Here is a 23467-nt window from a genome sequence, read left to right on the forward strand (position 1 = left end):
CCACATCATCATGCTAGACGCCATTTTGGCTTACAAGTGATATATAAATTAGTAAATAAGAATAATATATAGCGGTTATTTGGTGACACCGCCAGAGTTGCCATGCTAACAGTCCCCTTCTCTTGCAGCAATGCTGCGACTGCTGTGCGTTGGGCCTACGAGTGAAAAGTGAAGGTCAAAGCTGCGAGTCCAACCCCAATCTTGGCTACCCTTGCAGCCATGTAATGCTTTCCTGCTGTGAAGGAGAAGACCACCTCATCCCTCCAGAGCTAAAGAGGCACCCTGAACCACTGCCAACAGTGACACCAGAGAAACGTAAGTGCTGCATTGTTAACTACAGGAAGCAGAGATGTGAGGCATCTTCTTCACACTCCGTAAAAACCAACAACCTGGAGGTAACTTGCATTCTCTAGGCAAACCATTTCCAAGAAATTTAGGTGACTCTCAACTGCAATAGCAATTACTTGCCTCTGCACAGTGCTTGGTTCTGCTCCTGTCTCTTCTGTTTATTGCTTGTTGCAGTATTTGTGAGAAGTGCCACATTTTACCATGAGGCCAAGCAGGTTTTATAAGGGGTTGTTAAGGGCAATGTATATATACCTGTTTTTCCGACTTACAGAGATGGAGGTTATTAGCATAGAGTTTATGCTATCCACACATATTGAGGGACATGAAATCTCCTTGCTGCAGTAGTACATTTCTGGAATCAAAGTTTTCATAAACCATATCAATATATAGGTGCTATGGGACATAATTTTACAACTACTACAGAGGTATTTGGAATGTGTGCTTCAATAACATTATACTTTGTATTTCCTGGTATTTTCCCATCCCTTGAGTCTATGTTCATCAAAAGCATAACTGGGGATCTGTCTGTTGTCTGTCTGCCTCCCCCTGCTTTCTCGATCAGCAGCCTTTAATATTAAACAAACACACAAAAACACATATTGGAACAAGATACATTCAGCTACCATTATGAAACAAGACACTATGAAATTTATCCCCAATATACGCAAACGTAAGAGAATCTGCACCAATCATGCAACCATACTTATGATATGGTATGGGAATTTCAATTATCAAACTACATTGTTTGAGTGGGAAATGGCTATCAAAGATTAGCTAATATCAACAGACATTTCTTACAATGCAATTACGACACATATATATATACATGAGAAATAATGTTACCAAGTGATAACCGTGTTGCTTGATAAATGCCCAGAAGAAGGGGATAATCAGCCGTCTATGAATGTTGAAATAAGATAAAATAAATTGTTGCAAGAGTTGCCAAGGGAACCTTTAGACAAAAAACAAAATTCATATTCAAGGAATCTTACTTCCTGCAGCAGATGAAAGGACACAAAACAACCACTTGGACATAAATCTTAGCAATGAACTCAAATTGGGATTTATTTGAATTTCCTGGGAGGTAATGACTGAGAGGTGAGATGCTTCGCCCTTGGCAAATGTGGATTCTGGCTACATGCAGAAACTAAAATATGTTTCACAATAATACCATTTTATTAGATCATTTCAAGTTGTTAGTACTAACATACAGAGTCCTGAACAAGCTTGCCCTAGTACCAGCCAAACAAAGTTTTGAGTTCTGTAGTGGGGGTGCTGGTGCTGGTTGTGGATCCCCTGGTGAATGTAACGCAAGGCCTTTTCAGTGGTGGCATCCTCTGTGGAACTTCCTGTTGTCTCCCTGCTATTTTCATTCAGGAATCACTTCCAGATCTATTTATTTTTGCAGGCCTTTATGACATAGTAAGAGAGACCCGTTTGCTATAACTGTATCACTGGTTGTTCTACACTTCGATTACTGGGGGTTTTTTTAGGTTGTGGTTTTAATTATGTTGTTTAAGCCTGTGTTTTTAGATGATGTAAGCCACCCTGGGCTCTGTATGAGAAAGGGGAGATTATAAGAAATAAAACTTAATAAGAAAATAATAATAATTAGATTTAAATCAGGTTTTAAAATCAGCTGCATCACATCCCTCCTGTTTTCTCATTGTAATTTTGCACAACTCATTTGAATCAACTTCTTGGGTGTGATTCATTCATCTCCAGTTACTTCTCATGTGTCCAGCAGTTCCGGTCCTTCAACTGATATATTTATTAATTTTTCACATGATCAGGTGGAAGGCTACTTCATTCGGAACACAAACAGAATTATTGTGGGGAGGGAACCTGAATTGCAGCTGTTGGATTTGGAATTCCTGCTTTGTTCATTCCAGAAAACAAGTATCAAGAGTGGAGAGAAATGGAGCTTCATGAACTAGTGAAGTGACAGTGCTTCAACTAACAAGCTGGTGTCAGAGAAGGGGGTGTCCGGGGAATTCAGAGGTTATCTGGAGAATACCCTGAATCCAAATAATCTCACAGCTCAAAAAAAGGCTTGGTAAAATGTAGGAATTTTCATCGTTGTTGTTTTTCCAAGTCTCTCCTTGGCACAGATAAAGGGGAAAGATGGATGCTTCTGGGACACAGCCCATCCTCTGTGGACAATGATGCCATTGTGTGGATGCAGGGAGTGGGGTGAGGGGAGGATTTGCATCTCTGTGTACCACCCACATAGAATTGCATTATTCCTTTCTGCCCTTTTTTAGGGACTCTGTGATCCACAATCCCTCTTTGCTCCCATCCTCTGCCTGCCTAAAGGACAGGCACTCCACAAAATCAATAACATTTGCTACTTGGTTACAGCATAAAAGCTATTATAAAAGAAATTAGTCCATTGATCTGCCCAAACAATCATTTCGAGCAGATCCTCCTGGACTGTGTGCACGCACCCCCTTTCTTCTTCTCCGACTTCTGTTGAGAGTGCTCCCTGTAATTGCTAGTAATTGTAAGCAATTTCATTCTTGGCTGGAAGTAGCAAGAGAGCTAGCTGAGAAACAGAAGTATTTGCACAAGGCAGCTGGTGGCATGGGACCTTCCAAATGCCCAGTGCCGGGGGGGGGCAGGGAGGGCAAGAAGAGATTTGTCTTATGAGTAGGTTGGACCTTGTTAAAACATGGGGTTGATCAGCTGAAAGGTTTCATCATCGCAGGTGAAATTATGTCTGCTCCAGTCATTTGCAGATGCCATTTTTCCAGCTGTCACTATGGCGATTCTGCACCCTTTCCCTTTCCTGTTCTTTTTACCTTCAGGGTGTAAATTCAGTTACTTTATGGGTGTAACTGAATTATTTTGCTTTAATGTTTCATAAATTATGCTTTTGGAGATCATAAAGTAATTAATGCAGCACACTATTATTTTTGATGTTTAATTAGGTTTTACATAAAACAGAGCACAGTAATATATTACAGCAAAATCCATGTCAGGGAGTAATGCAGTAAAGAGAGAATAATATTTAATGAAACCCCCCTTTTTTTAAGAGAAGGAGGTTAGCAGATTGAAACTCACATAGATTCATAATAAAGCCTTTCTTAAGTGTGTAATGTGGTTTTATTGCAGTCACACCTATTAGGGAAAATAAGTCTTCAATTAAAGCACAGAGGAAGCAGATTAGTCTACACAGTGTTTCCCAAACTTGGGTCGCCAGTTATTTTGGGACTACAACTCCCACCATCCCTAGTTGCAGGACCAGTGGTCACAGATGATGGGAACTGTAGTCCAATACAGCTGGAGACCCAATTTCGGAAACACGGGTTTACAGAATGGGCATGGGGAACCTGTGGCCCTCCATATGGTGGAGAACTACAACTCTCATGATCCCCATGTTGGCTGGGGATGATGGGAGTCTTCAGATGCCAGCAGGACACAGATAAAGATGAAGGTTGGCCTGACTTCTTGGTTCAGGGAGTTCCATATGTGGAGTGGTGCTCCATAGAAAGCCCTCTCACGAATTGTCAGCGGAAGCCAATGGCATGCTGAAGAGGGCCACATCAGCTGATCTTAAAGGACCAGCAGATTCACATGGAAAGAGATCATTCTTTGGGAAGCTTGGTCCTAAGCTATTTGGGGCTTCAAAGGATACAGCCAGCACCTTGAATTGCGCATAGAAATGAACCAGCAGCCAGTCAGCTGATAAAATAAAGGGGTCACATGATCCCAACACATGGTCCCAGTCAAGAGTCTAGCAGCAGTAATTGGCACCGGTTGAAGTTTTCAAGAGCAACCCCTTATAGAGCATAGGATAATAGTCCAGCGGAGATAATAGTTCAGCTGTTCAAGAGTGGAACGGACTCCCTCGGGAGGTTGTGGACTCTCCTTCCTTGGAGGTTTTTAAGCAGAGGTTGGATGGCCATCTGCCAGGGACGCTTTAGCTGAGATTCCTCCATTGCAGGGTTTTGGACTACGCTCAGGGTCCCTTCGGACTCTACAATTCTATGGTTTTATGAGATTTAAATAATGCATGTCAGATCATGGCCAGGACTGACCATACCAGGAATATGCACAGCTGGTATATTGGTCTAAGTTGGGCAACAGGATACTTGATTATTTTCCGCAACTAATGACTTTTTGCCCTTTAACCGCCAGTCAGTCAATCTCAATTCCTCATCTCAGTGGCCATGGAGATTAAGTTAACTGGCCCGGAGTAAAAGCATCTGATTTGCATTTAACTGTGAAGTTTTTCATAGGACCTTTTAGAGGGTGGAAGGAATATTTGCATTTAAAATAATATTTCTTGCCAGTTGCTTTGCTTGACTCCCAGTGAGATGTTGTGCTTCTATGGTCACCACTGAGGGTTTATAGCTTCACCAGAAGGTGATCAAGATTTTAGAGGGTTGTACATCGCCTTTGAGATATTGATTATTGGGTCTTCTTCTATATTGTATACACATACAAAAAATAGATAAACAAGCTACTTGCTTCTTTTAATTTTCTGGAACTAATACTGTCAAAGTTACAAAAATAGATTCTTTTATAACATCCTGTAGTTCCTTTGTGGGTGCCAATAACAAATGAATGGAGTCCATTGGAATGAAGTTGCCTGATGGCATCAATCCAATTCTTCTGTGAACTGTGGCTCTCTATTTCAGCAACCCCCAGAATTTTAATCACACATTCTTTGACCAAAGCAGATACAGGTCTTTATCAATGCTGAACTCAAAACTATCACAGCAGCAAATAACTTCCTAATGCTTAAGTCTGTGGAATATTTTCCACAACCATGTGAAACAATACATAGGGGCATCAACAGATATCTTAAAAATGATCCCAGAAGCTGGCAGTGGGAGATTATCAAGAATACGACCACTCACAGAGATGGAAAGAAGAAACAGTTCCAACCAAGGAAGATTGGCAACAAAAACTGATGGTGCATGCAGAAAAGGCGAAACTTACCAGAAGATTAAGAGACCAAGAAGAGAGATGTTTTAATGTAGAATGGGGAAATTTTTTAGATTATATGAAGAATTTTTGTAAACACCTTAAATCATTAGCAAGACTGACATAAAAGTGCACAATGAGAATAACCTAAATAGAATATAAAGGATAACCAGTTAATAGATTTGAATTGGATATGCGGTGGTAAAAGATATAATATAAGTAATGGCGTAAAAACCTCCAAGGAAGGAGAGTCTACCATCTCTTGCGGAATCTGTTCTACAGTCAATCAGCTCTTACCATCAGAAAGTTCTTCCTGATGTTTAGTCAGAAACTTATTTCTTGTAACTTAAATCCATTGGTTCAGGTCCGCAGGACAAAACAAGCTTGTTCCATCCTCCATGTGACATGTTCCTCTGCACATGTTCCAACATCAATAATATTCTTAAATTGTGGTGCCCAGAACTGGACACAGTATTTCAGGTGTGGTCTGAATAAGGAACTTTGTCAACAACCTTACTGAAATCAAGATATACATGTCCACAGCATTCCCCCGATCTACCAACTTTTCAACTTTATCAAAATAAGAAACGAGATTCATCTGGCATGACTTGTTTGTGGAAAAACCCATGCTGGTTCTTAGTAATCACACCATCAGTTTCTAAGTGCTCACAGACTGACTGTTTAATTATCTGTTCTGGGACCTTTCCTGGCATCAGTATCAAGTTCACCAGCTGTTAGTTACTTGGGTCTTCTTTTTTTCCTCCTTGTTGAAGATGGGGACAACATTTGCCTGCCTCCAATCTGCAGGGACCTCACCTGTTCTCCAGGAATTCTCAAAAAATTATAGACAAAGGCTATGAGTAGGAAGAGAAGAGGAGGAAGCATTTTAAAAATCTTTTGGGGGGAGGGTTATATTTATATGAATGATGGTGCAGGTGAATGCATAGCTGATATTTGGTAAGCTGATGGCATTTCCTGAGCAGATAACAATATTTTTTATTTGCTAATGTTCCCACACTTACGTGTGTTATGGAGCTACGTGCTTTTTCTAAAAGAGATGCTTCTTGTGCAGCTGCACAGCCTGACCCATCTTTTATTATAATACAACATTTTTGCCCATTGTACTCAGGCAGAGTCCACAGGAATAAAAGAAATCTCAAATCAGCTGAGACCTGCCTTAACTCTCCAGGTCAAAATGTAAATTGATACCTGCCTCTTTATTCTTGCTATTTCTCTGCTCAACTTCAAACCACTGGTAAGCCACAAAAAAGAAATGAATAGGAAAAAGGTAACAAAACACTGATTAGTCACTTACACTGGCAATGCTGAGCTTATCAGAAGCAAACACATTCCTCCCTACTGGATTGTAGCTGCTTTGGGGAAATGCGAACAATTTCTGCCTAATATATCATTACCCTTCAGAGGCTGAGATTTATTTATTTATTATTAGCAACTTGTACAATGTCTGTCGTTACTGGTTCCCCCCCATTTCCCCCTTTATTAACATGTTCTTAGCTTCTTGTTTCTGTCTGTTTCCTTTAAAAGCCATTTTCAAAAACTTAGAAATATTAATGGATTTTCAAACATTGCACTGAAAACAAAACCATGAAGGTGACTCACGCTTGAAAGTGCGACTGTGCTTCTTTGCTGGACGAGTGGCAAAGGAAAGGCTCTCCAGTCATGTAGAAATGCATTAAAATATTTATGGGAAATGCAGTAAAATGATAGGGAACGTTGAAGTCTTCTCACCAGTGTTCAATAGCTAATGGGGCAGTCCTAATCTCAGTGCCACCACCAGTGGAAACTTGGTAAGAAATGAGAACATCATGACATCTGTAGCCCTGCTACCCAAGTGGTGGAAGGTGGGGTGCAGGATGATCAGGCCTGATGCTGACACGAAAAGGCAGTGAGACTGATGTGAGTTCCAGAGGATTCCAGGCTGGCTCAGCTCCGCCCTGTTTCAGGGCTTTGTGTTGGCTCCCATCAGCAGGAAACCTGCCAGTGGAACTCCCCACCACCACCCCATCTGCACATGTGGTAGGCCAAAGGGGGAGTGGAGTGCCAATAGAGTAGCACTTGCATTGCTCTAATGGTAACGGCTGGTGGGAGGCCAGTTTAGCCAGCATTGGGAAGGTTTGGATTGCAGTGTAAAGTTGAAGATTATAGCTTGGCTCCTCAGTTGTGTGCAGTGGCACTCCATGAAATGGAAGCAGGGATGGAGTTTTCTCCAATCCCTAGAATAGAATCATAGAATCATAGAGTTGGAATAGACCACAAGGGCCATCGAGTCCAACCCCCTGCCAAGCAGGAAACACCATCAGAGCACTCCTGACATATGGTTGTCAAGCCTCTGCTTAAAGACCTCTAAAGAAGGAGACTCCACCACACTCCTTGGCAGCAAATTCCACTGTCGAACAGCTCTTACTGTCAGGAAGTTCTTCCTAATGTTTAGGTGGAATCTTCTTTCTTGTAGTTTGGCTCCATTGCTCCGTGTCCACTTCTCTGGAGCAGCAGAAAACAACCTTTCTCCCTCCTCTATATGACATCCTTTTATATATTTGAACATGGCTATCATATCACCCCTTAACCTCCTCCTCCTCCATAACTCCTCCTTAACTCCCTCCTCCTCCTTAACTCCCTCTGTCCCTGAAAGCCTTCTCCAGGAGTTGAAGGGCCATCAGGAATAGGAATAGGAAGGGAGGCGTTGCTGGGGGTTTTAGGGAGGAAGCAGAGTTGGCAAGTTCCACCTATGAGAACATCCAGTTTGTGGAGCAGGAACCTCTGCGGGATCCAGCTCACTTCCATGAATGGGAGGAGCCCTTCCATTTATAGCAGTAGTTCTCAAAGGCTGTGGCAGGAGAGGGCGGCAGGTGTTGTAGGCAGATTAAAGGACACCCAACATTACATTTTGGGAATGGTTCATGTTCCTGAGCAGCTGCATTGTTTTCTATTTTCTGGGTGTCCCATGATCATATTATGAAGTAGTTGTGTTCTATGTTATGAATCAATCACTGCTAGGAGTGTTTTCCAATGTATTTCTTATCCATAAAAATATATGGTGTGGTGCGAGTAATTTTTTTATTCTGAAAGTGTGGTCCAGAGAAACCAGAGAAACACCACTGGCAGGTGTGAGTCCATCTCTGTTGTTGTTTTATTTCTTGTGTACAAAGGAACATCAGTGTACATGGCACTTCCCCTGAATGACGCAAGAAAGGCAATTCCCTGCCTGGGGAACTAATCTAAATTTAGACAAAGGAGAGAAGGGAAAGAAGAGGGGGAGAGGAACAATGAGATCAGATGCTGTGTACTTCAGGAGAAGTGGTGCAAAGGAGATATTCGCGCACCCTATGCTTCTGATTAAAATGTGAATGGAGTGACTTGTGTTTTGATAGCAGCAGCCCAAGAGGAGAGCTTTCCAAACTGTACCCCGTCCCCTTTCTGGGCAAAGTAATCACTCCCCCAAAACACCCATTTTTGAAGGTTACCTGCACAGGTGACCAGCCTCATGTTGCCCCAGGTCCTCTCCCCTTTGGTTGGGCCTCCCCCATCCACACATCTGCCAGCTCAAATATAGGGATGGTGGTTTTTAAGAGTTTTTATTATAGCATCTTGAAGATTTATTTATATGCCAAGCATAACAGTTGAACTTTGTACCTTGCTCAAAGGTAGTAGGCGAGCTGGGTGCCAAGTTAGTTTTATATTATCTTGTACTCTGCTTATCTCTCCCTTAAACTTCTCTCTCTCTCTCTCTCTCTCTCTCTCTCTCTCTCTCTCTGTGCTTTTTTCTTTTAAAAATGTTTAGGGGTACTCTCATTTTGACTCCAGAAAATCACCATTTTATAGTTCAAATGGGGAAAATAAATACAGTAAATGGACAAAAGTACAAAGATTCACAAAATGTTTAGGGGTATGCGTACCCTTGCATCCCCCCATAAAAAAGCACTGTGTAGATATAGAAATATAAACTTTAGTCATGAATCTAAAAGAATGACTTTTGGACACCAGTAGAATGATTGTGATTCTTTTTTGGTCATCCGTTTTCACTTGGCGTTTCCTATTTAATGGTCAAAGAACCAGGTCAGAATTTAATCAGCTCTGTCTACATCCATCATGCTCCAGGATTATTCTCTTAGATCATAGTCACTAACAATACAGAAGCATAAGGAAAAAGCACCCCCTCTCCCCCTCCTTCCCCAATGCTACTAGTAGTACTAGAAGCTGACGATCTCTGTGGAATAAACATATGTTAATCACAGGCATCTGACGAAGGGGACTGTATTTCATCCAAGCTCATGCCAAAATTGATTGGTTAGTTTTTAAGGTGCCATAAGGTTCTTTGTTGTTTTTGCTGCAAGAGACCAACATGGTCAACCCTCTGGAAATGGTTGCATTTTGCATCATCATCTGTTATGCATTATAAAGTCCATTTCTTGATAAATGGCACAGTGCAACGGAATCTGTCTCTAGACAACTGAAGTTTACACCAGCCATTGCCTATTCTGCATGACCTCCGGCAAATAGGTTTTCCTTTATTTCCTCTGTTTGCCCTCCACATTTGCTGACCAAATGAGCTGTGCACTAAGAGCTAAAGCAATTCCTTTTAATCAATGGCCATTTTAAAGTTCAATTCTCCCTCTCTCGGAGCTCTCCTTCCTCCCAGGTTTGTGATCAATTGCATTTAACCTTTAGGCTTCCTCTCTGCCCAGCCTCCTCCCCTCCGCCTCATGGCAGGGAGAGCAGAACGGAGGAGGGATAAGTTGTCCAATATGCTAATGTGGATGTATGCTTAGAGCTTGCCCAGAGGCAAGGCTCTAGATAGAACTTGAAACAAGATGTTCACCATTAAAAACAGATCCCCTCTCCTGGGTTTTAATATGTTCCTCATCTTCATTCTGTGGACTTTGCATGCATGCACTGTGAATGAGGGAAATCCTCTGGATTTGCCTCGTTCAGGGCACATGTCCTTCTTCAGCCTTTGTAAGCCACCATCTGCTGCTTCTGTACGCTCTTGTCATCTTGAAGATGGTACTGTGCATTCACAAAATCTCTGAAGATCAGGAAATGTATTACTTTTATTTCCATCCATACCCTACTCTTCTTAGTGTCGTTCCATCTCTTTGGATTTTTCTGCAGTGTTACACATTTAAATATGGCTTCTCAGAGGCCTGCACCCTTCTGTCCTCTACTGTCAGGTGTGGAGAGTCCTCCCCTCCCTTCAGTAACTTCACAGATAAGAATTAATGAGTGGTTGGTAGATTTATAGGCTTTTTATTACAGCATCATGTTGCAAGCACAAATACACAGCTCTCCGCAAGGAGGGCAGTTGGCTACTCTAAACCTTCCTTCTGACTTCCGCAGCATATTGGGCACCAGTGGGAAGTTCCTTCCTCCCTCTGACTCCTTTGCTCTCTGGTACATTCGGATCTCTGAGTCTGTGGTGAGGGAGGGTCCCCCACACTCTCAAGCAGCGTCTCAACTAGCTGCCCCATCCCTTCTGGTTATTTTGTCATTATCTCAAAACTGGGTAACTCCTCCCTAAGCTGTTCAGCTTCTCTCTCTCTCTCTCTCTGCTTCTGAACATGCTGTGGACTAGGAGGGGGACGACTCTTCCCCCTTCAGCTCTCCATCGGAAAGAAGCTGTTCTGCCAATGAATGCATTCCCCAGTCCTTGTCTTCAAACCATTCCCTGATATCTGCAGGGCTAACTAGAAGGCTCTGTGTGATCAAAGTGTAGGAAGCCTATTATGATGTGTCTACAGGGCTCTTGTCAGGAGAAATGCTCCCCTTTCTGCCACCATGGCACTTAGTGACAGGAACCCTGGTGAAGAGGTATGCGTCCCCCAAAGTCTACCTGTCAGTTGAATTACTGCTACCACCGTCATTCAGAGACAAGTCAAGCTATGGGAGTAAGGCTATTCCTGCTCTCCCAGTTACAGCCTGTCAGACTGATGGGTTTTTCACTAATATATAGCAGTGCTCAAAGTCATGTAATCTGCATATAAAGAACATGCATTTCCCCTTGTCTTTACTAATGGTTTGGGCATGTTGACAGTTTCAGAGTTTGAGGATCACCATGAAGCCTTGTCGATCAGCAATGAAGCTGAATTGTCAAACAGTTTACCTGGAGATGACCTGGACGAGTGTCTTGCCTATCCTGGAGAGCTCTGCCAACACCTTTGCATCAACACAGTGGGATCCTACAAGTGCTCATGTTTCCCAAGATTTACTCTGCAGGATGATGGACTCAGCTGCAATCCAGGTGAGAAGAAGAAACACTGGTAAAATGTGTATTGGGTCCGACTACAATAGGTTTGCTCTCATATTTAGCTCTCATAATTTGCCAGCTGGGATGCGGGTGGTGCTGTGGTCTAAACCACTGAGCCTCTTGGGCTTGCCGGTCAGAAGGTCGGCGGTTTGAATCCCCGCGATGGGGTGATACCCGTTGCTCAGTCCCAGCTCCTGCCAACCTAGCAGTTCGAAAGCATGCCGAAAAAGTGCAAGTAGATAAATAGGTACCACTCTGGCAGGAAGGTAAACGGCGTTTCCATGTGCTGCTCTGGTTTCGATATTCCATTGCACCAGAAGTGGCTTAGTCATGCTGGCCACATGACTCGGAAAATCTGTCTGTGGACAAACACTGGCTCCCTCGGCCTGTAAAGCGAGATGAGTGCCGCAACCCCAGAGTTGCCTGCGACTGGATTTAACTGCCAGGGGTCCTTTACCTTTTAATTTGCCAGCACACATGTACATATGCATCAGCTGTTACTGTAATCATCATCATCATCAACAACAACATCATCATTTTTTAATTTATATACCGTCTTTCTATCTTTCAATACTCAAGGTGGTTTGCAAGCTGAAGAAACAAAAAATGTACATCTTATAACAATCTAATGCAATACAAAAATGTGATAATAAAACATAACTTTAAAATAAGCAACGTACATCAAAAAAGCAACATTCAACAATCATTAGAATAGTATAAAATAATAATATCAGCATATAAAAGTTAAACAGAAATTCAGCCTTAACAGTTACGATAAATAATTTCTAAACTATAATCAATAAAACAACGGCTAGCCACAGTACATAAAATAATACAATAGAAATTGAGAAGCAGAGACTAGAGGTTGGAGCAAGGCAGGTGGAAGAAAGCCTTGCCTGATGAAGCCTCTCCCCTCACAGTTCTTCCTCCAGACACAGCTTCCTTATGAGGAGTCCCAGGGCCAGGGGGTGGGGTAAGGCAGGTGGAAGGAGCCCTACTGTAATGATCTTCAACCAAATGTATGAAATGCACCCATTGAAGAGTCTTGTGTGTAAGGTACTATGAAACCTTTATCTGTGCAGGCTGATATGTGATGGCTCTTTCACATGTGCCGGCCATCACATGAAAGGTGTGTGGGGATGCCCTGTACACCCAGTGTCTTCCAACCCCAACAGAAAAGGTGCTCATCCAGCACAGCAAACAGCTCTTGGGCTGGCTGAAGAGAGTATGGTTTCCCTGGGTATGGTGGCACATGAGAATCACTCGAGAGGAGGGATCGTTGGCAAATGACTAAGGTCTCATGAGACATCAAATATGCATTGAAGGTATATTTAGCCTTATTGAAGGCTTCTTCATTGGGGGTGTGAATTTGACAATGGCAGTAACTTGTTTACCTGCAGTAGTATGCATGGGGGTGCTCCAGGCTCCAGAGGATTAAATTCCTCAGCAAGCATAACTCCAGGGGCTTCTGCGGGAATGGGAGGCCAATAAGATTTCCTCATCCAGGGTTCCAAAATACTTGGTGCCACAACAGTCCTTGATTACAACTCAGGTTGATTCAAAAATCTTTTCGCTTGTACTGCTTCCAGTCTTACATTTTCTTTTTCAAAAGTTATTCCAGTCATTTATTTTCTTCTTGCCAAAAAACCCTTATGTTTTCCTCTCCACTCTCCCTTCCTCTTTCTTATTCTCCCTTTGCAAAACTCCAACAGAATCACTACAAAAAAGTCGTGATTTTTCTTAGAAAAAATTTGTGTTTCATTAGCTTTTCAGGAGGATAACCAGCAGGATTTAGGTGCAGTGATGTTGCATTCATAAAAAACATGTGTTGCAGCATTGTGGTTCAGATTTTTGTGCTTACTCTGTCCACTGTTGGGAAACAATTTTTTCATTCAAATGTTTGTGGTGTGTAATTTCCTCACCAATCACGAAAAATAAGAATGTGGTTGGAAGGTAGGGGTTGGGCAGAGATGTGGAAAGTACAATTAACTTTCAATTTGTTTAATTTGTATAGGCAGTCCTAATTAGGAAACCATGACTATATGAACCTCTCTCCCTCCTTGTGGGATGTGGGCATTCTCTTTGACTAGAACTGTGTCATGTTATCCTGCCTTTTCATTGTGCTTCATCCTTACTAGAGCTTTCGGACTTCTTAACTACTTGGCAAACTTGATTGAAAATCCTCTTATAGTAACAACAGCCCCACATTTTCACAATCAGACATATAGATCATATCCATGGAAGGAAGGAAGTCACAGCTTTAAATCTATAGCAGGGAGCAGAGTCGTATTCTGTATGAAGCCAGACACACACTTAATTAAAGTGAAACAGTTCACATTTCTATGACAAATAGAAGTAACTAAATCAAAATATGAAACTCATCCAGCCCCTGCCCCACAACCACCTCTTGTTATCTTTTTAGCAGATGCTGTTCTTACTGTTTTGCAAACAAAACTAAATTGCAGCAAGAGATCCAATGTATCAAATACAGTTTTCATACTTGTAAGCTGCCCTCTAAATGTCAAATAGGACAACTTGATTTATACAAATCATATCAATTATTCTTGTGGACTTACACTGCAATTCCTTCTCTTAGTGATGACTAGCTATTCATAGTCATCCATGTCTAATATATGTGTATGCTTTCAAATAGAAGAAAAATACACTTTTGAGATGCTAAAACATGGGTAGCATCCACCCAAAGTTAAGAACCTTGATTAACAGTTGTAAATGGAAGAGGTTTAATCACTTCCTGGATAACTCCAAATAACTCAGTGAGACTTTCCAGTGCTCCCCTTCAAATGGACTGTACCCATCATTTGATCAGAAAACAAATTTGTCAGCATCCATAATGACAAATATCTTCAAAATATCATTACACATCACAAATGTATCCTTACATTTTATTTTTGTATCTTTACAAAGAATTGTTTATCCCTCCCTTCTCAAATACAACTGTAGTTGTCTTTAGCCAATTTTCAATGAGCAGGCAAGGAACGGCTGAAGCTTCACCCACTGTTGTGGATCGCAAGCAATGGAACAACTGTGAATATGATTACTGAAAAAGCAGGAGTGTGTGGGACCTTACATACCAAACAAAGCGAAATTGGACCTAAACAATCCGTTTATGATATCAGCTCTCTGTCTGGAAGCATTCTGTGTTTTCTTATAAGCCACAAATAATAGTTTAGTTACTGTTCATGTCCCTGTGGCTACTGAGATATATGAAGCAAATTAAAGTTGATTTCCTCCATTTTTATATAATATAAATGTATAGATTTTGAAGAAGATGGACCAAATACTGCCTTACAGGACAAAGCCACTATTGCTCCAGAAGCCTTGAATATCCAGCCTGCAACCATCAACGAAGAGGAAGAGAAGTGTAAAGGTATGTCTAAATAGGCAAGGTGGAGACATGAGATGGTTTTTACAAGTCTGCAATACATTCAAAAGCATCTTCGGCTGTTTTGATTTCAACACACGTCCACACATTGCTTGCCTCCAGTATTAGCCTGAAGAGAGCGAGAGACGGACAGAATCTCAGAAGGTAACGTGCTGAGGTAATTTGAGGTTAGGTTCTGAATTCAAGGTTATTTCATGCTATCTATTTAGTGCTGTTGAGGCAACACAGCTGTACATGGTAATTTCAAATGCACAGATGAGAATGAATGACACAGGTGTGTTTGCCTATAAAAGAAGGCTTGTACATAGTGATTAAGGTTACGAGAATAGATTGTTTGTTTCCACATTTTACATCCTGGTGCAATGACAGGGGTTATAATTAGAGGAAGAAATTCTTGGGACTTGGAAGGAATTTTGCTTTGCACAGGAGTTTCATGCATTTTTCAAACACTGTGTTTCCTAGATAATGGTCCCTGCAAGCACATATGTAATACTTTGGAAGGGGCCGTTGTGTGCTCTTGCTCACCTGGATATGCTCTGATGTCAGACGGGGTTTCGTGTGAAGGTACGTGAATGCTGAAATTCTATCTACTCTGTTTCATACATGGAAATGTATCAGGGAAGCTTCCTAGCAGCTTGTTTGCAAGAGTGGTTCATGAGAACATTAGCTAACTGGTGCAGGCCATGACACAAGACGTGTTGGGCAGCCCAGTTGCTCAGTTCATTGATGTTGTTGGAGGCAAGTCGCAAACATGGATGGCCTGTTTTATACATCATGGTAAATAGCTGTTGGGTGAAGGGTTGTGGATGATCTCTCTCTCTCTCTCTCTCTCTCTCTCTCTCTCTCTCTCTCTCTGTGTGTGTGTGTGTGTGTATTCCCCCCTCCCCAGTTTTCTCTTTCTGTGGCATCTTTTCCCCACCTTTTCTCCCCTCTATGAAATTAGGGTGAACCCCATATGTGGCTGTGAGGCCACAGGCTTTGCAGCCCTGCTTTAAAATCTGATGTATAAAACTGCCATTCATTATTTTCCGTGCCCTATGAAGCCCACACTCCCACTGATGTTGTCATGCACCTAAGTTAATTTTCTGTCTTAGAGATACATATCACTGGGTGGAAAATTAATTAATTTAAGTGCCAATTAAGAGTCAAACACCTCCTTCATTGCCTTCCTCATGATGAGACCAAAGCTCTCATTTCTGCCCATGTCCTAAGTGCTGGTGTATGACCCACAGTGTGAAAACTGCATTGAAAGCCTCCTGTGGTTGCTTCTTTTACGCAAGAAGGTCTTGCTTAAGCAAGAGCATACCACAGGAATTGGGGCATTTCCTTCATGCCACCGCAAACTAAAAGAGAGCGAGCGAGCGATTTGATAGTATGGAGAAAACATTCTGTTTCTCGCAGTAAAATGAATAGGAAACCACTCTGGCTGAGGGCCAATGAAAGTCATTTAAAGACTGTCATATGTGCTACTCTTGGGCAATGACTTTGCCATTCATTTCAATGTGTCAAAAATAGTATTGTGCAAAGCGGCCTCACATGTGTATTGTGTGACTAGTCTGCTAGAACTAATAGCAGAAGCAAATATGTTTCTGTTGGGAAGGACCTTCCTCACCCTCATGACTTCAGTGTTTCACCTTCTGCCTCTTTGGCATGTAAGAAGTAAGAGAAAGCACCACTAAATCCAAGGAAGCTGAAGGAGAAGTTTGCAGAAGCAACCCACAGAGATTGAAGTCAACAGCGCAAAAGGGCCCAGCTGAAGATCCAGAGACCTTCAATTCTTGAACGAGTTCAACGATTTGAAAATTTAGCACAAGGAAATTATAGCACCATAACTCAGGCACATTGTTAATTAGATCGTTTCAGTGTGGAACAAATGTTATTTCATCCCCAGAGTAATTCTAATACTATTTTGTTTTTCCCCTCCCTTTTGACTGCAATGTGTTGATAAAGACCTGGATGAGTGCCTTACAGGTATTCACAGTTGCTCCAGAAGACAATTATGTGTGAACACATGGGGATCATTCTACTGTGTCAACCACAGTGTTATCTGTGCAGAGGGCTTTGTACTCAACATGCATAGAAAATGTGTTGGTAAGAGGATATGATAGGTGGCACCATAATTCTTCATGCTACGCAATGTGCTCAGCTTCATATCTTGGGTGCTATAATCCTCCCTTCCCTCTCTGTATTTAAGTCCATGAAAAGGCATGCCCTGTTATCTGGGTTGTGTTTAACATTGTCCATTTTCTGTTGCGTGGCTTTTGCCCAAGCAAAATCTCTATATAGTCCTAAACACCCATAGCTGTGATGGCTCCATTCTGGTAGAGGAGAGGCAACCATTTCAATCACCTACCTTTGTATGAACATGATAACATCTGTGGCTTTTGTCTTGTTATATCAGCTTCATGTATTTGTCTCATGACCACAGTGAAAGACAGTGCAACCAGGAAGGACTGTGGGGAGAGAAGAAGGAACTGGGAGGAACTGAAATGGTTATATTTTACCCATCCCGAATAGGAAGCCATGGAGCTGCAAAGTCCATGGTGGGCCAGTGAGCCAGTGGAAGGATTTGCCAAACCTGGGCTGCGTTGCTGTCCTTTATGCCACTTTGATAGCATCCTGAAAATTCACGTTACCCTCAGCTGGTTCCACTCCAAGCCTACATTTGAATACAGTTGAAACCAGAGCTTTTTTTCAGCCGCAACTCACCGGAACTCAGTTCCAGCACCTCTAAGGTGGGCGCCATTACCATTATAATAGGCGTTCATGGTGAGTTCTGGCACCTCTTTTTTATATAGAAAAATAGCACTGGTTGTAACTGATGCCAATATTCCTTATTAGTGTGAGATGTAATGCATACAATTTTAACACATACCAAAAGGTGGCTGTTCTTTCACAACGAGACATGCCCCTCCTAGTTAAGTTTTGTCTGAGCTATACTACAGCACAAATGGTTCTAGATAAATGTTGTTTCTGACACATATTCCATATGCACGTGTTTCCTGTCTTTGCATTTGATTTTGCTGTACGTGTGGTACATGGAGTACTCATTTGCCGTTATTAACATTTTCTTGACTTTTTAAGGAGGCAGGGAAAACCACAGATATATGATGGTTTCTAATTTATTGAGTTGCTGTCCCTCGAAAGAACCATAAAGAATCCTTGGCCAGCTCAACTGCTTTCGTGCTCCGTCTTGAACTATTTTGGGGGGAAATGTAAATGATTTTGAACTTAATGCCTGCAAATTATACATTTCTAATGTCTGAAGTTGTTAATAACATCAGTATGTGTAAACTTACCAGTAAGGGAGCCATCTTCTCTGGTTCCAAAATGGATCACTTAAGAAGAATATTGTCTCTTGAGTTTCCTGTAGTTAAATAATGAAAGATTGAAATTCCAGCTGCATTCCTAAGTGGGTTTCCAGAATTCCTGATAGTCAGACATGCTGTAAAAGTCACTGTCTATTAGTGCAGCATAGAGACACCTCTTTGGTGTTGTTCCATGAATACAAACTGCATTTTTTTCTCTCCTAAAAGTTTCATGTTTACCACAAAAAAAGGATTCACTGCCCTAGTTCACACAACACAGTAAGCTCCTCTCCAGCATTTTTTATTCCCACTCCTTGGTCGCAACTTGTGGTGAGTAGTGAGCATAAGTTTGGACAACACACTAAGCCAAACTTTGATTTAGTTCTCTGTGCAGTTGGAATATAGAGGATGGGAAGAGCAAAGCGGCTGTGAGCCTGCCTCTGAGGTCCTGCACATTTGCACAATCATGGGAAGCCATACATCCCAGCTGCACTATACATATACGATAGTAGAAGACCACTTTAAACAGTCCTGGGCTTTACCCAAAGTATCCTGGAAACTGTAGATTGTTAAAGGTGCTGAGAGTTGTTAGGAGACCCCTATTTCCCTAACAGAGCTACAATTCTCAGAGTGGTTTAATAGTCAGTTCTTCTACAAACATTGGGAACTTTAGCTCTGCATGTTTATCCCAAGGAAAACCTGGTGACCCAGTTTGGATGTCTAGGCAGCAATCTTTAGGTAGCACCCTTCAACACCCCCCCCCCCCCGTATATGGCCACAACAGCATCTATTTAAGCTAGCGAGCAACAGGAACAAGAGACTGGTAGCAAACAAAACCCAAATTCCTCCTAAGGTCTAGATGTGTTAATGAAAATCATTTGGCTGTACTTATGGTTAATTTGAAGATGCGGCCGGTAAGGTGGTGTTCCTTTTGTGCTACATCAAGATGCAAAAATGTAATAGGTTGCAACATAAACTGTCCATCGGTTTATGTTCTTATAAATTCTTTCGACCAACAGGTGGCAGCAAAAAGGATGCTGTAGATCCTTTTGGTCTCTGCCACTTTAGCCAAGAGGAAGTGCAAGCAAGATCCCAGCTACAAGTGTGGCTCACAAACCTCTCACCCTGGTAGTGGTTTCAGGCAGGAAGGACTTACAGTACTGTGACTTCTGCCAAAGGGGATCTCAGGGAGGTTAGCAAACCTCTGTGTTTAGCATTCAGCTCAGCAATGTTTCAATGTACAGACTTAGTTGTGACTGAGTCTGTTTTTCTATACAGGTCTACACTTCCCTTTTATACTCCGTAACCGTTGATCAGTTTCATTAACCAACCTTGAGTTTTAGCATCATGGGTGTTTTTGTGTGGGATGGCAGATTCCCTGTGTTCCTGGATGGGAATGCCGAGCTCAGTCATGAACACCTGAGGCCCTCCCCAAACTACCCTTTGTTTACTGGTGGTAGTCAGCTCTGTGCTCTGCAGAGCCTCAAATGACTGAGAAGCTGGCAGGAACAGCAGAGGCTGATGCATCACATCACAAGTGTGCAGAAGTGACTCATTGGGTGGGGCAGGTGGGTCGCTATTACTTGCTGGGAGGGAGAGAGGCAAGGTGGTGGGGAGGTTGGCATGGTGCTAGTGTTGCCATTCCATAGCTCCTGCTTACGAGTTTGCACAGCACTGATCTTCCTGTGGTCTCACCACTTTCCCTTTCTCTCTGGGTAAGCAACAGTGGCCTGCCTGCCAGGAAACTAGCATAGTGGATCCACCTCCATCTGCCAAGCTGCTTCTGCAAATTTGCGTACATGGATACTTGCCAAGAAATGACTGCAGACAGTCATTTTGTGATGGATAGACTGGCTAAGAGTCCACCCTTGAAGGATGGACAATGGAGTAAAATCAAGCAGTTTACAGTGGGAGTCTTGCAAGCTCTCAGAAAATCTTTGACTCATGTCATTGCAGCAACTTTTTCTAAAGCTACCCAAATATTCACGGAAGGCAATGATGAAATGTAGCAGATATTAGAAAAGTAATTCATCTAAAAAGCACGAAAGATTCCATTAAAATCCCCACTCAGGTTTCAGTATATTAATGCAACCATATGCTGTACATATTTGGAAAGCTGACTCTGAACTGAACATGAGAGGACTTGTTAACGTTGTTGCTTGTTGTAAAAAAACAAACAAAAGGCAGGATCAGCTGAACATTTCTGTGATAACTGGGAGGATACTTCAAGGAGATTTTTAGGCCATGTATTTTAGGAGTGTTGAAGATATGCTATGCAGAAGATATATTCAGAAGCACCCCCCACTGAGTTTCTTTGGGCTCACTCCCAAGTAAGTATCTTGAGGATTACAGCCTTTGTATTCTGAGATATGCTAACTTGGAAGTAAGTCTCATTGAGTAAACATCAGTAGAATTGGGCCACAAGTAAACTTTTCTGTGAATGTTTCCTTAGACTCAGTGAGTTATTTAATTTTTGTTGGCATTCATCAAATTTCATGATTTCACATTACAAATAAGACAATGTTGAAAATATTTGTTTCGCAGTGTGATTCAGTTTGTTTCCAGACAGGTCAGTATTTCCCAAAGAATATAGATTGCATTTTCTTCTCTCAACTAAGTTTTCACATTCAACTGAAATCAATCAGCATGCAAGTCAAACCTGTGAAATTTATTTCACTGGTATAAATTCCAGGGAGGGAGCTATTTATACATCTTGGAGATGGTGAAAATAATTGGAGTCTTCTCTGTTTTCATGTTTCCATATCATTCTAGTTTTAATTAAATGTTCAAGGTCGCTTAGGGATTCCAATTACATTATGTTTCCTTCCATCTTTAATCTCTGACAGCTTTTTGAGAACCATCGAGAGTTGGAAGAGGCCTTGTACACCATCTCTCAGCCCCTTTGCTTGATACAGGAAATGGAGAGAGCAAGAGCATACCCTGCTCCTCTCCCAACAGATGACTTCCCAACCTCAGCTTGGAAACTTTAGTGAGTGTCCAATGAGGACATTGGATTGGAAGTTTAGTTCTTTATAAGCACAGTGCTCTATTACAACAGCTGCTAAGGTGCAAGAATCACATGCACTGTTGTTGTTGTTTAGTCGTTTAGTTGTGTCCGACTCTTCGTGACCCCATGGACCAGAGCACGCCAGGCACTCCTGTCTTCCACTGCCTCCCGCAGTTTGGTCAGAAATCACATGCACAGCTCCTGTTAAATAGCTGGACCTGGAGCAAATGTGCATCATGCCTCCATCAGCACATTTAAACCCCACCTTCTGATGTAGTGTGTGCAAGCAACCGGTGGCTTCTCCTGTGCAGCAGCAGAGTAGAGGTCAGAGGAAATTCTAACAGCCCAGTTCTCTTTGAGGCTATGTCTTCCATCTCTATGCATTCCTGCACTTCTTCTCCTGCCTCCTTTTCTCCCATCCCTGACCACCCGAACACTGCCTCACGGGTGGCGTAGAAACCCAGAAATCACTGGCCCCTTCCCCTGGACCATCCTCCTGTTCCTCTTCGCACCCTTTGGCCCCCTTCCTGTCCCTGACAGTGAGAGAGAGGCAATTTGTTTTGTTGACAAACAGCTCTCATAATTGAGAAGTTTCTCATAATGTACAGCTGAAATCCACCCTCCTATTCCTTGAGGGGTCACCTGGAGAGTTGGAGTGTGCTGTCACCTCTGTGCAGACGACACTCAGTTCGATCTCTCCTTTCCATCTTCATCAGGAGATGTTGTGAAAGTGCTGGAACAGTGTCTGGAGTCTTTGTCCTCTTCTATATGAAGGCCCTTCAGGTATTCTCCCTCAGCCTTCTCTTCACCAGGCTAAACATACCCAGGATCTTCAGACTTCTCTCATATGACTTATTTCCCATACCACCAACCAACTTCATTGGACAGGATTCAGCTAACTTAGTCCTGCTATCAGAAGCCCATGCAAGCTCTTCTGTTAGTTCAACTGTACTTTCGCCCCCTCTTCTCCTCCCACACCTTGCCCTTCCCCAAATTGTGTCAGGGAATCTGAGAACCTCTAGTTCAGGTCATTATCATCATCACACTATTGATTCATCCCTCAGCTAGTGATTAACTGCAATCCTCAGATCATTTTCACATGCAGTACTGCCAAGTCAGGTATTCTTCCATTATATTACTTTACTGTAATACAATGTACTGTAGAACATCTGTCTTGTATGCAGAAGGCCCCAGGTTCAGTCCCTGGCATCTCCAGGTATGGCTAGAAGAGACTCCTGACTGATGCCATAGAGAGCCACTGCCACTCAGTGAAGGCAATTCTAAACTAGATGGACCATTGGTCTGACTCAGTATGTGGCTGCTTTTATAATGGCTGTCAGCCTGGCTTATTCTGTGGCTCCCTATAGGATTTCTACACCCTTTCTGCCTTTGACATTTTAAAAAAAATAATCCCTTGATTTATTTTTGAGATTCACTATTCTTGCTTATGAGACGTAAGTGGCTTGTTGGTTGTATTTCTATCACATAAAGCCTGTATATTACGGATGGACTGTCTGGCTGAGGATTTATTTATTTCAGGATTTATTTTATCTGAACACATTGCTAGTGTAGTTGCTCTTTTCCCAAGAGGACTGGATTCTAGTGGGGTGTACCTCAAACGATGAGGCGAATTGGGGTGATTCAGGGAAAGGTCTCACATTTCTGAGTAGGATTGTGCCATTGACAACAATAACAACAACAACAACAACAATTATATTATTTATACGCCACCCATGGCTGGGTTGCCAGACATTTCAAGACATTTCAAGGTAAATCAGGGACTACCTAAGCTTTTGGGTGGGTCTGTGGCTTCAGCTGTCTGAAGAATGCATGGCCATATTGTTTCTGAGAAACAAAACCAAGCTGGGGTAATGGTCCATGCTGCTAGAGTTACATTTCCCCACCCCAGACTTTCAGGGATATTTTTTTCACCACTCGCTTCTCCGGTGGAAATAAATATGGAATTATATCTCTTCCAGGGAAAAGATGCTGTATTTCCCAAAATCCATGAGAGGCAGAAGACCACCCACCACCACCAAACCTTGGAGTAACAGGGTCCCAGCTGGGTGGTGACATTTCCCCCATCTCAGTCTTTCCATGTTCTTTCCCCACCACCAATACTACCCCACCTGTCCCAAATTCTGTTGTATCCACACCAAAATGTTCTTTGCTGCTGGGAGAACCACTGCAACTATCATTCTGAA

At 42.3% G+C, this 23467-nt stretch overlaps 1 protein-coding gene across 1 annotated transcript in view; it reads left to right on the forward strand.

Annotated features, from left to right (window-relative positions):
• Positions 1–23467, forward strand: part of FBLN2 (fibulin 2) — a 136871-nt gene that overhangs the window by 95768 nt on the left and 17636 nt on the right. Inside the window, 5 exon segments of the mRNA XM_083489174.1 lie at positions 129–315; positions 11333–11539; positions 14823–14933; positions 15411–15512; positions 16899–17039. Of these exon segments, the coding sequence (XP_083345300.1) occupies positions 129–315; positions 11333–11539; positions 14823–14933; positions 15411–15512; positions 16899–17039 (748 nt within the window).

The sequence above is a fragment of the Podarcis liolepis genome, assembly GCF_965112155.1.
Source record: "Podarcis liolepis genome assembly, chromosome: 2".
NCBI lineage: Eukaryota > Metazoa > Chordata > Lepidosauria > Squamata > Lacertidae > Podarcis > Podarcis liolepis.